This window comes from Sciurus vulgaris (genome assembly GCF_902686455.1).
Source record: "Sciurus vulgaris genome assembly, chromosome: 1".
Classification (NCBI taxonomy): Eukaryota; Metazoa; Chordata; class Mammalia; order Rodentia; family Sciuridae; genus Sciurus; species Sciurus vulgaris.
Genome location: NC_136461.1, coordinates 102,834,496 through 102,857,270, shown reverse-complemented (window position 1 = coordinate 102,857,270; position 22,775 = coordinate 102,834,496). Strand labels below are relative to the sequence as shown.

Below are 22,775 nucleotides of genomic sequence, written 5' to 3'. Positions count from 1 at the left end.
GCCAGGGGTCAGGGTGGAAGCTACCACAGCCCCCCAAGTGCCCTTCCCCGTCCCCACACAACATTTCTTCAGCACCGTGGACAGAGCCAGGGCGTCCTGGGCGGAAAGACCGCGGGGCTAGACTAGGGTGCCCTTGGTACTCGGAGCACTGCGTGCCCCAGGCTCTCAAGTACAGGGCCCGACCGACTCTTCTAGCGCAGATGGTTCACGGTAGAGACCGCCAGGAGCTGGGTCTCGGAATCTCCTCCCTCCGGAACGTGAGTCACCGCCCAAGCCTCTTCCAATTAGAGTGTTAATTAGGAGGAAAGACCCTCCTCCCCCACCACCCACCCGAGCACACACCAGCCCCGCGGTTTCCGGAGGCTCCAGCTAAAGTTTCCGTCCCAGCTCTGGGAAGGAGCTGCGGGTGAGTCCTACGTAGAAAGGGGCCGCGCCGCTGACAGGTGGAGGAGACTCCAGTGACTGGGCTCTGCAGAGCCCTAATCCTCTGACTGCCATGATCCACAAATTTCTAGGGCTGAGGCAAGCATCTCAAAGCCCCTCAGCCAACCTGCTTCTGGGCCTCACTCCATAGTTCCTAGGAGAGCTCTGCTTTTTAAGTCTAGCCTCAATCCTGCGGTTTAGTTTTGAGTCCTTCAGGTCCTTGTTATACTTAATTGAAAAAGATACATTGTTTCTGGTGGGGCTGCCCTGATCAGGGAGGTGAGTCTGGCGAGAATAGGGCACCCTCTTGAAATGCCCCCCATTCCTATTCGCCAGAAACTTTCCCCTCCCGTTGCCATGGAGAGAGACGGCCGCTGCCTCCCGTCGCCATAGCAACGTGCGGGTACTGTGGACCGCAGGATTGCGGGGCTCAGAAAGTCTTCTTTGCAGTTTGCATCGCTCCGCAGTCTTGGGGTCTTCTACCTCCGAAGCTGGGACTTGAGGCAAGTCTGAATAACTTCTGTCAGGAACCTTGGTCCAGGTCCTCCCACTCACAGTCAGGTCATCTGTTATGGGGTTATCTATTTAGCTGCCACTTGTGTGGCATGTGGCTGTTTACCCAGTGTTTCCACAAGCACTATCTTTATATCCCAGGGAGCCCATGAAACAATCTTTATGCCTCTTTTGCAGGAGAAAAAAATTGAGGCTCAGAGAGGACCAAGGTCACACTAGGCACCGAACGTGGAGTGGGACCAGGGCTCTTTCCCTGGTCTTGCAACCCCCTCAAGGTGCTGGATAACCGGGCTGGAACCATCCCGGACTCGGGCCAGCCCCTGAGTGTAGAGGGGGCGGCCAGGAGGCGCCAGACTTGCCAGCTGCCGCGGGATGCCACGTGAGGGGCGGGGACCCTGCGGGGAAGTGATTAAAAGCAGAAGGAAGCCGCAGGGGGCCGCTGCGGGGAGGGTCTTCTTGGGTTCGCCTTGCCCCGCCCCAGTCCCGCCGCTGTGCGGGTTCGAGAGGCTGCTCCGCAGGCCTGGGTGTCCAGGGCATGAGCGGGGTGTGGGGGGCCGGAGGGCCTCGGTGCCAGGCGGCGCTCGCGGTCCTGGCCTCACTGTGCCGGGCCCGGCCGCCTCCTCTTGGGCTGGACGTGGAGACTTGTCGGAGCTTCGAACTGCAGCCCCCAGAGAGGAGTCCGAGCGCTGCCGACGCAGGTAACGGGAGACCCAGGACCCCCTATCTTCTTGGATTCGCATCCTGGCGGTCCCCACGCCCCGAACACCCGCCCCAATAGCCGGGAAGATACAGCGAGAACTCCAGCTTGGGATTCTGGATTTGCAACCAGCCTCACACCGTCCCCTGGCCCATCTCCCGCAGGGCAAAGAGAGATCCCGGAGAGACAGAACCCCCCCTGCCCCTCTCGTGTGACTGTTGTGGGAACCCCGGCGGAAAGCCGGGCTCCGGGGATACAACACCCTCGGGGCCTCAGTTTCCCTCGCGTCTCTCGGCTCTCCCTAGAGGCGATCTGCCAGGGGAGGGGTTAGTGGATCCAACAGGAGCCGAGGGACATCCGGGCTGCAGAAAAAGCTTGTCTCCTTTGGAGTGTCCAGGCTCTAGAGTTCATCAGTTGATCTGACCGTCCGTTTGTCTGTTCTTTCAGTGAACGCCGAGCCCCCTGGGTTAGGGAGAAACTTGGGTCTGCGGCTGGCACGAGGTCTTTGTGTCCGGGTGTCTCTCCGGCTGCTAGTGGCTTTCTGCGTCTCCGCTGGGGGGCGGGGGACGGAGTGGGGAGGCTGTCGCGGCGCCCTCCCCCCCACACCCCCCGTGCCCCTATAACTCGCTCCCTCGATCTCTCTCTGACTCACTCGGACGCCCGGCGGGTGCGCGACTGAGCGGGTGCCTCTCGCCGACTTTGCCAAGAGGGCGCCTCCTGAGCCCAAGCCTCCAGGACTCTGCGCCCGACGCAGCCCCCGGCGGCCGCCGAGTGCAGGCGGGAGCCCGAGTCGAGTCGAGCTCGCCGGAGCCGGTGAGTCCCGAGCCCTAGCCCCGCGGGGCCGGGGCCCGGAGTGCAGCTGCGACGTCTCGCAGGAGTCGCGACAGCTGGAATTGCTTGTCGTGCCCTGGCGGCGGGAGCCGCAGGAGAGTCGGCGGTGTGACCAGACGTTGGCCCTGGGTATTTACCTGCTGCACCAGTACCCTGCGGTCACGCTTCCCGGCTGCAGTGGGGTTTCTTTGTCCTGTTGTATGGAGAGTGCCGGGTGGGAGGATGTACAGGGTCGCGTCCCCTCCGGAGGATGAGGCTGGGAAGAATGCGGAGTGGGGGGTGGGGAGATTCTGCAGGGACCAAGGCGCTGGGGTTCCTTGGGGCCTCAGACTCCACCCCTCCTTCTCCTTCGACCCCCACCCCCGTGGCGCTGGGCCAGGGAGTATGCGGGAGTCGCCCAGTGGCTCAACACCGCTAGCAAGGGAGAGGCAGTTTAGGGGGGTCACTAGAAGTGGGAATTTAGTCTCCCACCAGCTTCTCCAGGGAAAAGAGGCCAGGGACTGGAGTGGAGGTTCCCGGAGCATGTACAGGTGGGGTAAGTTCCCCAGGGGCACAGGTTCCAGAGCCCTGGTGTCATTTGAGGTTAAGGGTAGGAAAAAGAGGTGTATTCTGGGTTAGAAATAGAGCTAAGGGGAGGCTTGTGTGTATGATTGGGCTATATCCAGCCTTTCCAGCCTTTCCGTGATTTGAAGCTCACCTCTGACCTGTATGAGTTGTAGGGGTACCTGCTCTAGTGCCTCTCTCTTCTCTCTTTGGCCCTGGCAATATTTAATCAATGGGTTGATTACTGCAGCAGAAGGAATGGAGATTAGACATGAAGAACTTTTGGAGGATGGTACAATGATGAAGACTGGGCAGTTGGTTCTCCTTGGAGATTCTCAGAACAGATTAAGCTCCCCAAGTATTATTAGACTCTGGTTCTCTGGTGTCATCTGCTTCTACACCACCCAACTCCCCATAGCCACCATACAGAGAATTTTCCTCAAGCCAGAGTCACTTCCTGTCTCCCCATATTCCCTACTCCCTTCCATCTTTTCCTCCAATGACCCATCTCCAGTGGGGCCTTACTGGTGGTTCTGGCCTCTCAGAGTCTAGAGGGTGAGAATACACCTGTCGAATTCTACCTGGGATTCCCCCTGTCTGTTCAGGGCAGAAATCCTGGTGGTGGGGATGGGGGTTGTTGGGGTATATGTGTGTAGCACATCCAGACAGTAGGGAGGCACCGGGGTTCTGTCCAGAGAAATCCTCTTTAGTCTGGAATGATAGCTGCCTGGACAGCCAGGTTGAGGGTGAGAGAAGCCTGTGGGGTAATAACCAGTCAGTCCAGATGAATCAATATGCCTTGCCTGCAGGCTGATTCAGAAGGCAAGTTTGAGTTGTCAGCCCTGTGGAACTTGAACTTTGGTTGCTGAGTCACAAGCCCCAGGAAGCCCAAGGGCCAAGCTGGAAGGCTGCAAGGCATAGTAGGAGTAGAGAGGAGACCCTGGGTCATAGTACAAGAAAGAAAGTGGTTGAGAGTAGCTGGGACCTTAGGAATTTAGGTGAGCACAGTCTCTGGGGAGATGCTATAGAATTCAGGACCAGAGCCCAGGTATCTCACTTCCCAGCCTATTCCTTACATCTTGTACACCCAGCCACTTGCCTGGGTCCAAAATCTCCAGTCAGAGAAATGCTGGATCTTTTCATTTACAGTTTTATGAAAAATGCAAGTGGGTAGAGTCTGCCCAGCTCCCTTTACCATTTTACATTTTCCTCTGCCTCCCTCCTGTTCTGTCTCTAACTTGCGGGATTTCTAGTAACACCCTGGGATTCAGACTCCACTATCATTTACTGAGACCCTCTCAATATGCCAGAATCTATGATAGGACTTACACAGAAAATCTCAATTAATCAGACACTGACTTGGAAACATCCATGCCCAAACTGTTCCAACTAAAAGCAAATACCCTTCTCTTTAAAAATTCTAAAGGCAAAGGGCCTACTTTCCTCCATAATACACCTACTCAAGTTAGATACTGACAGGACAGTTCTTCACCTTTCCTGTATCATGTACCTGGAGGTGAATGATCTCTTTCCATAGGCCAAGTTGCAGAGGGTGAGGTGCCAGGAGTGTGAGTTCTGGGCTCAAGGTAGTAAACGGAGATACAGAGATGTTCCAGAAAATGCAGGCACCTGTTAGGAGACCCAAGCTGCCTCTCCCCTCCTACCAGGAGTGGTTATTCTCAGCTTACCTGTGGCCTTGAGCTACATGTGATGTTTGTTCACTTTGCTAATGACTCTCGAGATGGTCTGTGATTCAACCTCCTGGCTTTGAAGTTGGCTTTTTGCAATACAGAGAATGTTTTCCCTGTGTGTGATGGCAATTTAAGTGTACAACATTTCATTAAAACAGAGTCCTGTTTCTACAATTGAATAATTAGCCACTCCTTCACTCTTCTTGCTGAAAGGAAAGAATCCGGCAAATTTTGCCTTTTTGGAAGAAAGGAGCAATGCCAATCCTGAAGAACCCATGGGATGATGTTTTAACTAGTGTATTGTTTAGGCTTTAGTCTTCTTGAAGTGAGGTCCAGTATTTAGCAGTTGTAGAGCCCTTATATTTATATTCCTAAATGTTCTCTTCTCCCTCTGACTGTGGCAACTTCAAGAGAGGAAGATAGTTCCAGTGTGCATCATCCCTTCAAGCTCTGTACAAAAGATGCATGTTCTTCTAATCATTCCAACTTTGCTTTGTCTTCCCCATTCACAGAAGTCAGGGATAAAACATATGGCTGCAAATAATTAGGACTTGCACTGAGGCATCCAGATCAGGCTTGTCTGATCTGGTCTGTATAGGGTTGTCTGGATTTGGGGAGAGCATGGTAAGAGAAAGCCTTGACAGAGATAGGTAGCATCTCTGCCAGTCTTGCTGTGGAAAAGATCCTATAAGGACTGAGTCACCAGGAATTGTAGTCAGAGGAACCTTTGACAGCAGAAGTGAACAGGGCATCCAGATCTGGGTGCTCCAAGATAGGATGACACCTTATCCCTCTCTTTTCTTTTGGAAGTGCTGAACTCTTTTTCTTGCTTCCCAAGGACCCACACAGATCTTTCCTTTCACTAGTTGCAGGTACAGAGAGGATAGACAGAAAAGAAACTCTCTAGCTTTCTGTCTGCCCCTCCCCCACATTGCTCCAGCCTGGATCCTGGATTCAGAAAGCCTACCTATTCTGATGGGTCAGGTAGAAAGGTACAATAACCATCTGCTAGAATACTAATACTAATGATTGCTAAGTGAGTGCCAATGCTCTGTTAGCTGTAACACTCCACATTAGTCTCCAATTTATCTCATAGTCCCTTAATGATGGTGGAAGTAGGCACCCAGTCATAAAGCTTGGTGTGGCCGTAATTAGCTTGGCATTGTTTCCTCTCTTCACAGCTTTTTCAGGAGCATTAATTCCTTCTCTGTTTGGACTCTGGACTCTGCTAATTATCCCCATAGGTAGCCTGTCCTGGATCTCTAAAGAAGAAAAGGACACAGTGGTCCTCTGCTCCCCCTTCCCCTAACCCTGAATTTTAATTAAATTCAGTTCTCCTAATGAATTTACAGGCCACAACAGAGCTTATCATTAATGTACCATGTCTGAGTCTCAGCACAGAATAGCCCCTCTTCTCCCAACACACACACACACACACACACACACACACACACACACACACACACACACTCAGGTATTCCTCAGGCATATTTCTGTATGGTACTTTTCAGGGGCCACTGGTTAGTTGTCTGGCGGCTGGTGGGTCACCTGCAGGATATTCACTTTCTAGGGAAGAAGAAAGCTGGGGTGGGAGTCCAGTCATAATCCAAGTCTGCAGGGCTATGCCCAAGTTCAAGGGTCAGGCCAAAGAATAGAGGATGCCCCCACTTTCTCCTGATTACAACTAAGACATACTTCCCCTCTTAATTTCCGTCCAAACTTTGACCCTACAGTTCCTCAGTTGCACCTGCAGTGCCCTGAGATGCCTGGTTCAAGAGCCTGGATTTTGGCATCAGGAAGTCCTAGATTCAAATCCCAGCTCTCCTTTTTAATGAACTGTACCCTTGAACAAGTTACTTAGTTAATATGTCTATACTTAGTTAATTTATCTTTAAGAGGTGAACACCAATTTCTCTGAGAAGCTGTAAAGATTAAATGAGATAATGTAAAGGGCACAGTGTTTACTGTGTAGACATAAATAGCATGTAAAATCATTAATATTAATGGTTCTATTCAGAGCCTCTTCAATTCCCAGACTAACTGTTCTTTTAGGCTCTTGGGCCTCTCTGTCAGTTGATTTCTGGTCCATGGGTCTATGTGTGTCTGAAGGACAGCTAGGCTAAGGCAGCTTCTGCTCTGTACAGCCTGAGCACTTACATTCCCTAGAGTCCACCAGCAGCCCCAGGCACAGGGATGAGCAGGAAAATGGTCCTTTCTTCTCAATTCCTCCCCCCAGTTTATCTTTTCAATTATGATCTGCTAGTGAGAATGCTTGTTACTGTTACAAAAAGGATTTTCCTGACATGGGAGCCCATTAGAAAAATTGGAACAATAGCAAGTGATAAGAACTGGCTGACGAATCCCAACACTATGGATAGAGAAAAGGGGAGGGGGCGTAGGGCTCTGTCTTTAGAGAAAGGATTGTCAGAGGGGGAGATAAGCAAGCTCTGGGCTGCTAATTAATAGCATTGCATTTTCTAGAAGAGGAGGGAAGCCATGAGCCATCGCCCTGACAGTCTCATTGAAGGTGATAGGCAGGTCCCAACATGATGGCCTTCAGGGAGATCTCAACTTCCCAGGAAAGAAGAGGGTCCTGGATCCCTCAGATGCCTTGTCCTTTCATCTGGTGTCTCCCTTCTCTGCCTCAGAGACCTCCCTTTGGGTCTTTATCGTGTACCCACACACACACCACACACACACACACACACACACACACACACATACACAAAAGCGCATATCACAAAGAATAACAGCAGCTTGCATTTTGGGGGTGCTCACCATATACCAGCATCTGTGCTCAAAGTCTTAGCTTATGTGATCCTGTGAGGTAGGACTAGAGTCCTTACTAAGTAAAAGAGGAAACCAAAGTTTGGAGTGGTTAAATGAGTAGATCAGGGTCACACAATTAGAAAGCAATGTGAATAAAATGTGCTCTGTGGTCATTCTGGCATGAATGTCCACCTGAGATGTCTACCCAGCATCTAAGCACTTATGAAGTCCAGTCCCTCAGCCAGGGTTCAAAGCCATGTGCTCCTGTAAAATGCCACGTCCTTGGGGTGTGTCTTCAAAGCCTAGTTCCATAGTTCTTTTCTCTCCCAGAGACTCTGGCTAATTGGCAACTCTGTTTTCCCAAACCAGAAGCCCACTGGTTATTGGAACAGGAATGGACTTCTTTTCCTTAATTTCCAGGAAAACTACCTGGTGTGGTGGCACACATTTATCATCCCAGTGGCTTAGGAGGCTGAGGCAAGAGGATCGTGAATTCAAAGCTAGCCTTAGCAATTTAGCAAGGCCCTAAGCAGCTCTGCAAGACCTTGTCTCTAAATAAAGCATAAAAGGACTGGTGATGTGGTCCAGTGGTTAAGTGCCCCTGGGTTCAATCCCCAGCATAAAAAAAAAAAATTCTTTTCCAGGAAAACTTGGCAAGAACATAGAATGTTCTCAGTTGTACATTTTCATTCCATGATTTTCTTCTTTGGACCTCACTCCTGTTCGTCACATGGGTGGTAATGGTAACAACAAAACAAGGGGGAAAGTAGCAAGCAAATGGGTATTAACAAACTTGGAGATGTGTGATCTTTAACATGGTGCGTACTGCATCTCAAAATACAGAGGGACCTTGTATATAGGAAATAATTATATTGTTTCTGCTGGCAAGATTGCTTTGGGTTTGTAATGACAAGGTTAAAGCTGTCTCTATTAGTGTTCATGGCTTGTGGATGTTCTGCCCACTAAACAAATTTCAAAACTAAGGGATGTTCAAAACTAGGTCTGGCATAGGTAATTCTAATAAAAATAGCTAATATTTATTCTACTGATTACTACCTACTAGGCACTGTCCTCTGCATTTTTTATATACTCTGACCTCACTTAAATTTCACAAAAACACTATGAGGTAAATAATATTAGTATTTCCATTTAATGGATGAGGAAACTGAGGTTGAGGGAGGTTGCATAGTTTGTCAAAGTCACACAGTTTAAAACAAATGGAGATGGATTTTGAGCCCTGTCTGACTTCAGAGAAATGCTTCTTTCTCTTTAATCTGAGGGAGAAATAAAAAAAAAGAAGAAAAAAAATACTTAGGAAGTACTTTCTTTTCTGTTGTGCTGTGTTGAGCACTTTCTACATGACTGGAGGCTTACCCATTGTCCTGGGGCCACTCCAGGTATACACAGGAAGAGCACAGGGTCAGAACTCAGGTAGCAGAGTTGCCCATAGAATTCTGTCTGTCTCCCAGTGTTGATGTTCAAAACAAGATGTGAGTGGGAAAGGGGTTTTGAAGGCTATTTGTGCACCTATGATTTCCTAGAGAAGCAACATGTACTGATGGATTGGCCCCAGAAAGTCCAAAGTAGGAAGGTATACATCTTAGGTCCTCTGGGCCTGAGCACAGTCCTTAGGTTGTCATAGGCGCTTACGTCCCTTCCCAACCCTAGTGCATCTTTAGCCAGGTGCTATCGCTTGGATCTGGGATGTCTCCCAGAGGCATATGTTGAAAGGTTGTTTCCCAGAGTGGAACTATTGGAAGGTGGTGGACGCTTTAAAAGTTGTAAGTCTTCAGATTATTGTGGGTGTGCCTTTGAAGGAGATAGGAAGACCCCAGCACCTCCCTCTTCCTTTCTCTGTTTTATTTCCTGACCATGAGGAAAGCAGTTTTGTTCTGCCACATGTTCCCACCATGATGTGTCACAATAGGATCAACAGATCATGGATTAAAACCTCTAAAACTGTAAGCTAAAATAGACCTTTTCTCTTTATAAGTTGATTATCTCAGGTGTGTGTTGTAGTGATGCAAAGCTGACTAACACACCAGTGGATGAAGGCTGGTTGAGTTTAAGGCCACAGGTGGTGATTTCAAAGGGGCTAAAACCTCCACAATCAGATCCTCCCCCTGTCCTGACTCTACTCTTATTTGTTCACTATCTTGCATACCCTGTATAGGTGAATCCTCTCCATTTGGAAGCCAATTTTCCTTGCATTGCTGCCTGTGAGATGTCAAAAGCCCAGGCTGTCCTGGAAGAAGATTCTCCAGGCATAGGATGGGCTTCCTGGCCTTATATAACCAGTATCGAGTGCTGGGTGCTGATTCCCAATAATCCATATCCTCTGCTTTCCCTAATCAGAGCTCTAAGGGAACAACAGCTGGGGGTCACGTGGAGAAGCAATCAAAATAGCAACCACACTGAGAAAAAACTGATTCCCCTGGCCCACCCCCTCCCCCACCTCTCTTTTCATTTATGAATTCAGTTTTTTTTGTCAGCCTGAACATTTAAATGCACTCTATGCTCTCTGGATTCCCCCTCATTCCCCTCTTCTCATTAAAATTCTAATTATTACCAGAGCAAGCAAAATGTATGATCAAAGGAAAGCAAGGCCCTAGAAATACCTTTTGTTTTAAGGTGACTCATATTGCAGAGAATGCATCCAGAACAGCTGTTAACAGAACAGATTTAAAGGGTCTAGAGATAGCCAGACGCTTAGAATAAGGACACATATATCTGTAGTAGCTTTCCTGATGAACCTGGTAAGATAAAGGTTTAGAAAAATAATCCCAAGCCATTTAGAGCGTGAATACATAACAAAAAAACATTGAGTTAGTTCCTCTAATACATGCTTACTTGTCCCCAAGTTATATACATGTTCCATAGCGGCAATACTGCAAAGCCAGATAGGCTGGATTATGGTCCATTTCTACCCTTTACCATCTGCATGACCTGGGCAACCTATTTAAGTCTCTGTGTCTGTTTCTATGTCTACAAAATCAGGATCATATCGTACCTATTTCACTGGAAAGCATTGAGTGAACAAGTACATAAAAAGCATTTTGAAACTTGGACATAGTAATGTTGAATAAATTGACTAAATCCAATAATAAAATGCTGTTATTATTATCGGTCTGTATATAAAGTTTTGGATTTCTTATATAAGATACTAAATAAACATTAAAATGATCTCTTTTTCTGTGCCCCCAAGACATGTGCACACCACATTAGAGACTTTTAGCCTAGAAGCTAACTTAGACTCAATCAGTTTTTCTGGTCCCTGGAAGTCTCTAGGGGAAGGACCAGCCCCATCTCTTGGACAGGGGAAGGCTCTGATGTCTCTGTGCAGGGTCTGGGCCAGGGACAGGGATGGTGGTAGGTGGCTCAGGACTTTAAAATTCTCTACCCTATTAATGGAGGTACCTGATAGTGGATCTGGAAAAGTTACCTGCAGTGGGGAGTTGAAAGGCAATGCTGGCTCTCCAGAGAGTGTGACTGAAGTTCTCATCTCCTTCTTGGATCCCTCTGGATGTGAGACAGCTTTCCCTGAGCCTGAATTCAGTGAAAGTACCCTGCATCTCTCCAGGAAGAACTGGGCATCTTTGTACCCTAAACCTAGATCAGAACCTGGCACATGCCAAGTGCTCAGTAAATGTTGGTTAAACTTAATTTAAATGAGAGATAATTACAGCCTTTAGAGAGAGAGAGAGAGAGAGAGAGAGAGAGAGAGAGAGAGAGAGAGAGAGATAATTACACCCTTTCATATGCCATTCATTCACTCACTCCCATGTGCCAGTTCCTATGCTAGTTCATGAGTCAAGTCAATGTGAAAACAAGATCACAATAGCCTACAGGAGCCTATAGTTTCACCAGGGACAAACAGACCAGGACAATGCAGTGAGTGCCAGGCTGGGCAGTGGACACCTGGACCCTGGTCTGAATTCTGCATCTGACCAATCTTAAGTCCAGGCAAATCCCTCCTTGGGGTCACTGCTCCCGTGTGTAAAAGTATAGCCTGACCTCGGTACCTGTGGAGCCATTTCTCACCTTAAGTCCTAAGATTTTTAAGGCATCTAGACAGACTAATCCAGAGACTACAACCCCACAAGCCTGCCACAGAGTACAGGGAGTGGCAGGTTGAACTGGCAAGGGAGCTCAAAGGGAGTTACCAGTTCCCACCTTGTGGAACCTAAGTCCAGCTACCAAGATATCAGCTTCCTCAGAAAAGCCAGAAATCTAGGGTGGTGATGATTATGTAATTTTGTGACTTTTCAATCATGCAAGCCAAACAAAACTCTTCTGCTGACTTGTTCGCAAGTGATCATTTTGCCCACTGACCATTTTGCCCACAAGCCTGCCCTTGATTCAGAGCCTTCTGACTTCTCTACTCAGAGCAAGAAGAGGCCTGAGGCTCAGAGCTTCATTCCCAGGTTTGGGGAAGGAAGTGGGGTGGGAGGTTTGCTGAGTGATTTCTCACAAAGGCAGTCACCCCTCACAGTTCTCCTAGGATAATGATCATCTCTTGGGTCAGGAGTGAGCTGGGCATGGGGGGTGAGTGTCCACCTCCAAATCAACCACAGTGCTTAAAAATATCAGCTTTCAAGCAAAGCTCTCAAATAGCCATAGAAATGGAGAAGGAGGGCTATCAGAATCATTTGTATTTTGTAGTTAGCATTGACATACTTTGTAGATCAGATACTAAGTTAACACAAGTATTTACAGGGCCTAGTGCATGCAGGGCTGTGGGAAGAAGAAGCCAACCTCAGCCTTCAAGGAGATGAGGCTTAACCCCATTCTCTTGTAGTCAACTCAAAGAAGGGAGGGTGAGTTAGCTAGCCTCCACCCATACCCTGCAGGGCTTCACAGCCAGTTGGGGAAGAGAGCTGTATACAAAAATCACTGTTATAAGTCTGCTCATAGTAACAGCTCTAATAGAAATTCAAACAGCATCTAAACATGCACGCTTCACGAATTTGCACATTTGCTTAGACTGCCGTTTAAATCACTATGCCTTCCTGGTACACATGTCAGTAGGCAGTAGGGGAGACAGCCAGGTGCTCCCCAAGCTGGTGGAGGTTGGGGGTGGGGATAACGCTGGAGAAATCAGACTGAGGTGAACATAAAGGCTGCAGATATTTCACAAAATGGATAATCGAGAGTCAACCCTGAGACCATCTCTCCCTCAGACTTGGCAGCTTTTCTCATGATCATTCTTTTCTTTTCTTCCGTCTTCGTCCCTTCTGTGTGCCCCCTCTTCCAATGCTGTCACCTGATCTCTTGTCTGTCTCTGTCCCTCCCTGCCTGGCTCATGCTGAGGGCAGGCACCTCTGTCAGCCTCCTTGCCTTGGTAGTTATTGTGTGTGGTGTGGCCCTGGTGGCAGTTTTTCTCTTTCTCTTTTGGAAGCTGTGCTGGATGCCCTGGAGGAACAAGGAGGCCTCCAGTCCCTCTTCTGCTAACCCTCCTTTGGAGGCCCTCCAGAGTCCCAGCTCCAGAGGCAATATGGCGGACAAGCTGAAGGACCCCAGCACCCTGGGCTTCCTGGAGGCTGCTGTGAAGATCAGCCACACATCTCCAGATATCCCAGCTGAGGTACAGATGTCTGTCAAGGAGCACATCATGCGTCACACCCGCCTGCAGCGACAGACCACAGAGCCAGCATCATCCACCAGGTAAAGGGGCCAATCCTCCTTTTCTAATCTTCACATGGCCAACTTTCTTATTGGATGCATTTTGAGATTCCAGCCTATGAGGATCAGAGACCAGAAATAATAGCCTGTGTCCTTGGATGAAGGAATAAATCAGACGGCCTGGTCCATGCTAGGAAGATGTGGTTGGTGGGAAAGATGTCACTAAAGGGGAAATGTTAAGGTGGAGTGCTGTGCATGTGGTATGCACTTAGGATAGGTGGCGATGTGGGGAGAATAGAAGAGTGGAGTAATGGGGTGTTGGGAGTTTGAAGATAAGGAAAAACTTCAGGCCAAGGAAAGAGAATATGCAAAGGCCCAGAGGCATAAACATTCGTAGTGTATGAGGACATGTCAGTGAAGCCTCATGGCTGTAATCAACAGTACATGGGAGTAAAAAGAGCCAACATTTTGAGAATGAGGATTCCTTTAAAACCCCCCAGAGCTCCTTGCATGACAGCAATTGTACACAAGACATCCTTTAATTCAACAAGACAATGATAAAAAACCTACTTTAAATTCAGAAAACACTTTAAAAAGAAGTGGCACATATATGTACTTGAGATTCGATTTACACAGAGTTAGTGCTCTGGTGGATTCCTGAGCCCCTGCAATGTCTCTCCAGGCTCCCAGGGACCAACCAAAGAAAAGGAAGTCAGGTCATCAGACTGGAGAGCAGGAATGAAAGTGCTGGGGGTCACATTGACAGAGTTTGTCATATTTCCTCAGGCGAGTTGGTTGCCTTCCCTAATCCTCACTTTCTCCCACTGAAAAATAGGGTTAATGACTCTTACAAGCTTGTGGTGAGGTGCCAATTAAAGAATCCATGTGATAATAATGAGCTCTAATACATATATATTGACTGCTACACACCTGGCCCTGTTTTGAGCACTTTTTATGTGTTAATCTATTTCACCTTTATAGCAATCCTATGTAATTGCTACTTTTATTATTCTTATTTTTATAGCACAGAGAGGTTAAATAACTTGCCCGAAGTCACATAGCTAAAAGTAGCAGAGCTAAAATTAAACTTTGCAATCTGACTCCAAAGCCTATGCTTTGAACCCCTCCACTGCCTGCTGTATGGTAAATAATAGGTGGTGATGCTGGTGATGAGGATCATGATGAGGAGGAGGAGGGGAGGTCCTAAGTCGGGGTCATGGCCTAATGGAGGAACCAGAGTTGTGCCTAGTTAGGAAAGAAACCTAGAAAGCAGACGACAGAAAAGCAGGGAAAATGATTATGATAACAATGGCTAATGTTTATTGAGCTTGCTATACACCAGGCACCATTCCAACTACTTTACATATATTAAGACACGAAATGCTCACAACCAGCCTTGTGCCCTGAGTGTGTGCAGAGGGGAAGTGGGATCAACAGGAGGGAGGAAGGATAAGCCCCAAGGGGTAGGCTGCGTCAGGGCCAACACAGCGGGGTCTGTCAGAATCCCCTCCTCCTGAGCCCTGACACACTCTTCGCCCCCACCTGCCCTCCACCAGGCACACGTCCTTCAAGCGCCACCTGCCACGACAGATGCACGTCTCCAGTGTAGACTATGGCAATGAGCTGCCACCGGCAGCTGAGCAACCCACCAGCATCGGCCGCATCAAGCCTGAGCTATACAAGCAGAAGTCGGTGGATGGCGAGGAAGCCAAGTCTGAGGCTGCGAAGAGCTGTGGGAAGATCAACTTTAGCCTACGCTACGATTACGAGAGTGAGACCTTGATTGTGCGCATCCTGAAGGCCTTTGATCTCCCTGCCAAGGACTTTTGTGGAAGCTCTGACCCTTATGTCAAGATCTACCTCCTGCCTGACCGCAAATGCAAGCTGCAGACCCGGGTGCACCGCAAGACCCTGAACCCCACCTTCGATGAGAACTTCCACTTCCCTGTGCCCTATGAGGAGCTGGCGGACCGTAAGCTGCATCTCAGTGTCTTTGACTTCGATCGCTTTTCCCGCCATGACATGATCGGGGAGGTCATCCTGGACAACCTCTTTGAGGCCTCTGACCTATCCCGGGAAACCTCCATCTGGAAGGACATCCAGTATGCCACCAGTGTGAGTACAGCACTGTTCCTTGGCTGCTTGCAGATTCACAGCTCTGGGTTGGGTGGGACATGTCTTCAACTCCCTGACCCTCTAGACATGGGATCCTCTGCACTTTAGGATGAGAAAGGAAACCAGAAATTGCTCAAAGGCCTAGTTCAGACTGGGAAAGTCCTTGAACTCTTCCTAGCTTGGTGTGGGGGATTGAAGAGCTACTGTGAGGTGGGAGGGGAAGGGAATTTTTATCTTTCGATTCCAATTGTTCTGAGATGGTTCTGTCTGCCTGCTAAGCCTCTGGTTTGCCATCTATAAAATTATTATATGTCTCCTTGATCAAAGGTAAGAATTGGGCTAGGCCTATGGACTGAATCACACAGCAACATCTATTGAGGCTACTGATGAATATTAGAAATTGGAAACAGGCAATCAAGGACAAGCTGAATCAATCAGGATAAGCCAGTTTAGACAGCAGCAACAAACAGTCCCAGGATTTTGTGACTTAAGACAACCAGGGTTTATTTCTCATTCATGTTACATGTACTTTGCAGTTTGGCTAGGGGCTCTAACCAGGTTACTCAGGAACCCAAGCCAGCAGAGGCTCCATCTCAACACTCAACACATGTCCCCACAGTTAAACATAAGGAGGAAGAGGATATGGCAAATCATGCATTATTTCTTAAGGCTTCCATGCAGATGTGTCACTTCCACTCACATTTCATTAGCCAAAGCAAGACTTAAAAACATTTTCCCCCCTGTGCTGGGGATGGAACCCAGGGGTTTTGTACCCTAAGCTACATTTCCAATCCTGTTTGTTTTTCTTTTTTCTTTTCTTTTCTTTTTTTTTTTTTAATTTTGAGACATGATCTCACTAAGTTGCTGAGAATCTCTATAAGTTGCCTGGGCTGGCCTTGAGCTTGCAATCCTTCTGCCTCAACCTCCCTAGTCACTGAAACGTGTACCACAGCACCAACCTCACATGACAACTCTTACTATGAAAAAGGTAGGAGCGAAGCAATCCTACCATGTATCTAAAGGGAGAGCTGAAAAGGCCAATGAACAACACTAAAGACTGCATACAGTAGTTCTTTGTCTGAGGCCATGAAGAGCTGTGGGAAGATCAACTTTAGCCCACGCTAGGACTACAAGAGTGTAGAGCCTGATTGTGTATATCCTGAGGGCCTTTGACCTCCCTGCCAAGGTCTGGGAGATGGGGCAGTTGGTCTGTAAGAACAACTGGTTAATCCACATGTCAGGGTGGATATTGGGCTGTCCACAATCATCTGGAATTAACCAGGGAAGGTCTCAAAGAGTTGAGGTTCAAGTTGGATTTTTAAAAGCTGAGAGGACAGATTCGGCACAGAGAACTAGAGAGGGCATACCCAGAGCCCCTAGTTGGTGTGGATGGTATATGCTCCAGTCCTCTGAGCTGATAAGGCTGGATACCACGTCCTGCAAGTGTAGCTAGTACATGCCTCTCCGAGCCCACCTGGGTGCCTGAGAGCCCTTCACGTTCATGTCTGCCAAGATCCGATGGCCTCATATGTAATATCTTGAGTTCCAACTGGTTGAGGGTCTCCCTGGGTGTTTCTTGAGCCATGTCTGAGTCAAAGGGCTGACCTCACTCTGTCTGCAGACCCTTCCTTTGGACACTGCTTATTCAATATCTTTGTTAAATTTGCAAGGAGGAAGGCTGGGAAAATCAGTCCTACAGTGGTTGATAAAGGGCATGAATCTTGATTGGTTCTGAGAGAAAATGTGGAGGACTCCACTTCTGCCCCAGGAAGGGTCTCTGGGACACTCCATTCTCATAGACAGGGCTGACTTTGACCAGTCCAGTCAAATATCCCAGTGTATCCCCCATGTAAACTTCACTAAAATGACATCCTCAAGAATAGCACAAGGAGCCAGCCAGATGAGTCGGGAGATGGGGCTGGTTGAACAACAGCTGTGCACCTGCCCAGGCTCGGGAGCAACATAAATCACTTTGAAGTTTACATCTGGTGCAGCTCTTCCCTTGTGGTCTCCTAAGGTGGCAGCTTCATTATGGTGACTGGACAGGTGGAGAAAAGTACCTCTGTTTTCCTCACACTGAGGCCATGTCCAGGCGGTGAGGTCCAGGGGCTGCAGAGCTGTCTCCGCTCCACCCTCCCAGGAGCCTCCTCTACCCCCGGCAGTCTCACCTTCCTATCCTCAGCTCCAGGCAGGAGTAACAACTTCATCCTGGAGGAGGCAGTTCGTGCCCAAACAGGGACATAAATTCCCACATCCTGAAACTCTGTGACTGTCCCAACCTTGTCCCAAACCCATTTCCCCAGCCCAGCTTCAGAAAAAGGAAGATCCCCTAAAGGGCAGATCCTCTACAGGGCACTGGACAAATCTTCACCGTTCTCATCCTCCCCAGCCAGTGTCATTGGATACATCCTCCTAAGACCATGAGAGATACTGGGGAGGTGAAGGTGGGGCTGTGATAAAAGACAGCCTTCTTGACCCATGGGAATTTAGTTACAAACAGGTAATGTCCATTTGGTAGCTGGCAAAGCAAACCAGTGAATACTGTGTATTGCGTATGGTTCTAAGAGCCCTGAGAGTACTGACAGCCTGGGAAGATCTCCCAGGTGAGGGAATTATAATCAGTAGAGGATGAGTAAATAACCTGATAGGGCAAGAGGAAAGGAATGCATTCCAGTCAGGAGCTGAGTCCAGGCCAAGCCATTTCCAGAGCTGCAAGCTGGGGACCATGCTCACATGCCTATCTTGCTTGCAGTCTGTCTGAGCTGGAGACTCCTCCTCAGGTGAGACCCCTGGGGCCCTCCAGCCTGCAGCCCCACCAGCATAGTCCTTAGGAACAGGCTCAAACCCTGGCAGGCAAGGACTCCAGCAGAGTTGGGGGAAGGGATGCTAACACCCTGGTACTTTTACCTGCTTTGTGGTGCAGAGTGTGAAAATTTAATTATTTTGGAACCAGGGAGACCCAAGTCACAGTCACTGGGAATGATGTGAGCACTAAGTATGTATGAAATCCTGTAGCCAGTGCTGTGGGGGACAGATGAGTACAATAGAAAGCTGGCTCCTTTATCTCCTATGGACCTGATTTTGCTACAGTTTGGACCTGAACTCTGAATGGCAGCTTTTCTGCCCCAACCAGTCTTGTTCTCAACATGCCCATTATTCCTGCCTCTTGCCTCCTTCTCACAGGGCTCTGTTAGGCCAACCTATCCCCGACCTCTGTCCAGCCCAAACCATTCCACCTTTTAAAGTCTCCCTATAGTCCTCCTCTGGTCACCCCCCGCCCCCACTCATGTATTCTCTGTGTGTCACAGATATATCCTCATCATACTCTATCTTAGAGACCTGAATCCCTATGGAGGATTCAGGCGTGGCTGTGTCCCATGGTTGGCTTTCTCTTATATGTTCTCTGAGCCTAAGAACTCAGCACACTCTTGTTGAATGACTGATGAATCACTTAGTTCAATTAAAATGGTATGCAAGAATAGAATTGTTAAGAAGCAGCTGGACTTGGGTGGGGTTAACCTGGAGGAGCATCTCAGTAGTATTTTGAAAATGGGTAGAGCCAGGCTTGGTGGGGAGGGACCCCACCTATGCGTCCCTTCAGAAGCATGGTTCAAGTAGGTAGATTGTCCTGGGTGGCAAAGAGACTAGTCGGTCAGATTGGTCAGGTAGTCTGGACCAGCACAGGAGACCCACAAGCTGAGGAGGAGAGGCACTGTGAGAATTGGGCCCTGGGAGACCGCTCTGTGGTCCATGCGTGTCCCAAGAGCCAGCTTCAGCCTGGCACATGGAACCAGGCAGGTAACGGGCCCAGTCCTTGAGTTGGTATGTGCTAGCAAAGCCTGACACATTTGTCTTGTTTTCTGTCAGCCACTGAACACTGGGCTTCGAGGCTCGGGAAAGGGAAGTAAACATGTGGGGAGTCTAGCTCTTTGTTCATTGCAAATCTGAAGCCACAGGGGAGGGACCCGGGCCTCCCCACCTTCAGGCTGTTCTGGAGGGAAGCCTGGGCAGCCTAGCACTTAATTAATATACAGCTCCCACCAAGCAGGTGAAAAGCAGGCGGGCAGGGTCTGCTGGCACAATTGGAGGCCTGTGGTCTTCCACTGAATCAAGACACTAGTCTTAGGAAGGAAATGCATGATCCATGGCGTTCATTCCAGTCCTGGGCAGGGTTACCCTGAAGCTGCCATGCTGCCTCCTGCCTGGCTTGACTAAGACCCCTGGTGGTGTTCTGGGCATTCCCAGGTGAATGCTGCTGTCTCTTCAACCAGAACCTGGAATGGCTAAAATCACCCTGCTCTTCCCCTCCCCCATCTCATTATTTCTGTATAAAGCTGTAGATTTATCATTATAATAGAGCTGCCGTCACTGGGATTTGTAATCTTGTAGTTATTGCTACAGAGGCCTCAGACCCCAGTGCACACAACCATTCCTGTCGCTGTTCTCGCGCCTCCACTGCGGCAGGAGGTGAAGGCTGTAATTGGTGCCATAAATATGTGTTGTGCCTGGTGGTGCTAATGGACCCAGCCAGCTTCCTGCCTTGCCATGTCCCCGCCAGGTTAGAGGGTGCATGAGTGTGTATGTGTGTGTGTGCATGTTGTTTGCGCAGGGTGGGCGTTGGTGGGAGTGACAGAGTGCTCCGTATACTTCCTGGGAGCCTGGACTCAGGGTCTGCAGGGAGAAAGAGAGGCCTCGGGTGGTGAAATAGCCTCTGGTCTGGGAATGAGCAGAACAGTGCAGGAAGAGCCAGTCTTTGGTGCCAAACAAACTGCCTGCATTCTAGCTTTCTAGGTTTGAGACCTCTGGACATTATCTGAACTGTGACTCAGTTTCAATGTCAATGAAATGGTGATGATAATGGCATGGTATTATATGGAGTAAACAAAATGTAATACATGATCTACCTAGGACAGCACCCTGAGCATCATTGGGGCCTGCTGAGTCCTGTTCTCCTTGTGCTGTCCTGCTGACTCAGCCTGTAAGTCACTTCTCTACCACTCCCAGGCCTGACTTTCTGCATTATTTCAGACCACCTGGTTGTTAGATAGTATTTCAGTGGTCACCCCTTATGCAAGTGGATACATTTGGAGATCCCCAATGGATGCCTGAAAGCTTGGACAGTACACAACCCTATACACACCTTTTTTTTTTTTTCCTGTATATACACACCTGTGATAAAGTTAAATTTATATATTAGGCACAGGAAGAAATTAACAACAAGAGTAAAGTAGAACAATCATGACAATACACTGAAATAAAATTGACAGCACCACTACTCTTGTGCTTATGGCCATTATTAAGCAAAATAGGGTTTACTTAACCACAAGCACGCAATACCACACCAGTCTATCTGACTACCAACATAGGCTAAGTGGGCAGACAGTGTATAAAGTGTGGGTACACTGGAGCTGGATGGTGCAAGATATCATCAAGCTACTCAAATGGCATGCCACTTGAAACTTATGAATTGTTCATTTCTGGAATTTTCCATTTAATATTTTTGGACTGTGGTTGACTGTGAGTAGCTGAAACCACAAAAAGGGAAACCACAGACAAAGGGGGACTATTGTGTTCTTGTTTTATTTCTTGTCTTAGTTAGGACCTGCATTCTCTATGTGACCTTGGAAAAGTGATTTCCCCTCTCTGGGCTGCAGTTCCTTCCATATTCCAACTCTGAAGAACTTCTATCTCTGAAGTTCTGAGAGTCTCAGCTTCTCAACTTGTCCCACAGAACAGTTCTTGGCTCTCTTGTTTCCACAGAACAGAGGTGCTGAGAGTGTGGTCTCCATATTAGAGCCCCAAACCTCAGGATGATAGCCAATGGGTAGAATTTCTAGACATCCTGTCTTCTCTCTTCATTGTTGGTGAGAATCAGTCCTCTCTTGAAGCCCTTGGGGAATGTCCTCCAGGAGGTTCTTCCCCTAGGGGAGTCCCCACCAACAAGCTTTCTTTCTTCATGAGGCAGTCTTACACTGGCGCTCTGTTCCCTCCCACCTGCGTCCTTTCAGATCCCCCACTTGCTAGGAATATGTGGGTTATTACTTACTAAGCTCCTACTAGGTGCCAGGAGCATGTTTTTTTTTTTTTTTTAATCAGGTTTCGTCCTTACCCAACCTTGACAATTGTCCTCTGTAAGTAAATATGAAATGAAGGTTCAAGGTTAAGTGACATAGCCAGTACCACCAGAGAGAACTGTAGTGACAAAATTTGAACCCAAGTCTTCAACAGACCCTTGCATGGCCAGAGGACAGTGTGGTTACTTTGCTCTTGGGACAGAAAATAGATACTGAAATTGTGCAGCTCATCAAGGAGTTCGGTTTGGGTTTTCCTTGTAGCTGGTGAGCTTCCCTCATTTGCCTCAAAATCTGGTCATTTTAGGGGCCAGCATTCCTCCCCTGCATCTTGGGTTCAACATTCCATCCTCTCTCATTTAACAAACACTTATTAAATGCCAACTATGTACTGATCTGTTGCATCATTGTTGGATACAGAACTGTGGGCCAGGCTATGGAAAGAGCAGAAAAGAAAGAGCCCCATCTCAGAAGGCACAGGCTAATAGGAACTGTAGAGTATGCTCGGTGGCCCCTAGCCCTCAGACATGGGGAACACACTTTCAGGCAGACCAATGCAAAGTGCTTTTGACCCAATTACACAAGCAACTATACTCTACACACTGTGCAGAAGTGATTACAAGAAATGGAGAAAAGAAACAGTCAGATGAGATTGGTCTGGAAAAATTTCTAGAGAAGGAAAGTGTTTGATCAGGATTCAATGACAGTGAAGGCCAGAGAGAGAGAAAGAGAGAGAGAGAGAGATAAATAAGGTGAACAGAGACAGAGGAATATGTTTCTTTATTTTCTTTGGATTGGGAGAAGGATCTAGGGAGAACCTCTTTCACATAAGAATGGATTTCTTTTCATTGTGTAGTAAGTACTTGCCAGGTAATTGCTGTGTACCAGCCACCAGGCTGGGAACACAGTGCCTTCAACTCCAGTCTGTCATCACAGGCTCACAGTCTGACAGGCGAGACTCTGGGAAAGCAGCTCTGTTGTCCTAGGGATAGGCAAGTCCTCACTGGCCCAGCATGCTGAAGGGAGACAGACATCCTGGAAAGAAATTGCCCTTCCTACCAGAAAGTGTTTCATTTGTTTCTCGTCTCACAACCATATACTTAAGTTGAGTGAGATCCAAGAGTGGCCATGGAAGAGTTTTCAAGTCGAGACTAAGAACCGGCTAATTGATATACTGTGACTCTCTGAATCATCCTGGGATGAGGACTCCCAGAAGCTCTCACTGATCAGCAGTTGATGCTGTGCCTTTAAAGAGCACAGTTTGGATCTCAGGTTCCAGATCTTTCCTGACTAGGAGGAGCAAGAGGGAAGCGTGGTGGATCTACATCCACTCCACATGTGTTCCCAGCACCCTTGAAGAACACACTCGGGTCCTAGAGCAGTTGGTATTGAAGGGACATGTAGTCCTTGTCTCAAGAAGCTTGCACTTGAATAGAAGTTTCAGAGCAAGCAAAAATGTAATTAAAGAAACACAATGACTTAAATCACATTAAAAGGAAT

At 48.2% G+C, this 22,775-nt stretch overlaps 1 protein-coding gene across 5 annotated transcripts in view; it reads left to right on the top strand.

Annotated features, from left to right (window-relative positions):
* Positions 1-648: 648 nt before the first annotated feature.
* SYT6 (synaptotagmin 6) overlaps positions 649-22,775 on the top strand; it is a 61,029-nt gene continuing 38,902 nt past the window's right edge. Inside the window, exons 1-3 of one of the 5 annotated variants that reach the window (XM_079135638.1) lie at positions 649-1,634; positions 12,783-13,131; positions 14,646-15,204. In XM_079135638.1, the coding sequence (XP_078991764.1) occupies positions 1,472-1,634; positions 12,783-13,131; positions 14,646-15,204 (1,071 nt within the window). In that variant the 5' untranslated portion in view covers positions 649-1,471. The other 4 variants (XR_013763074.1, XM_079135639.1, XM_079135641.1 and 1 more) reach the window with 4 other exon arrangements.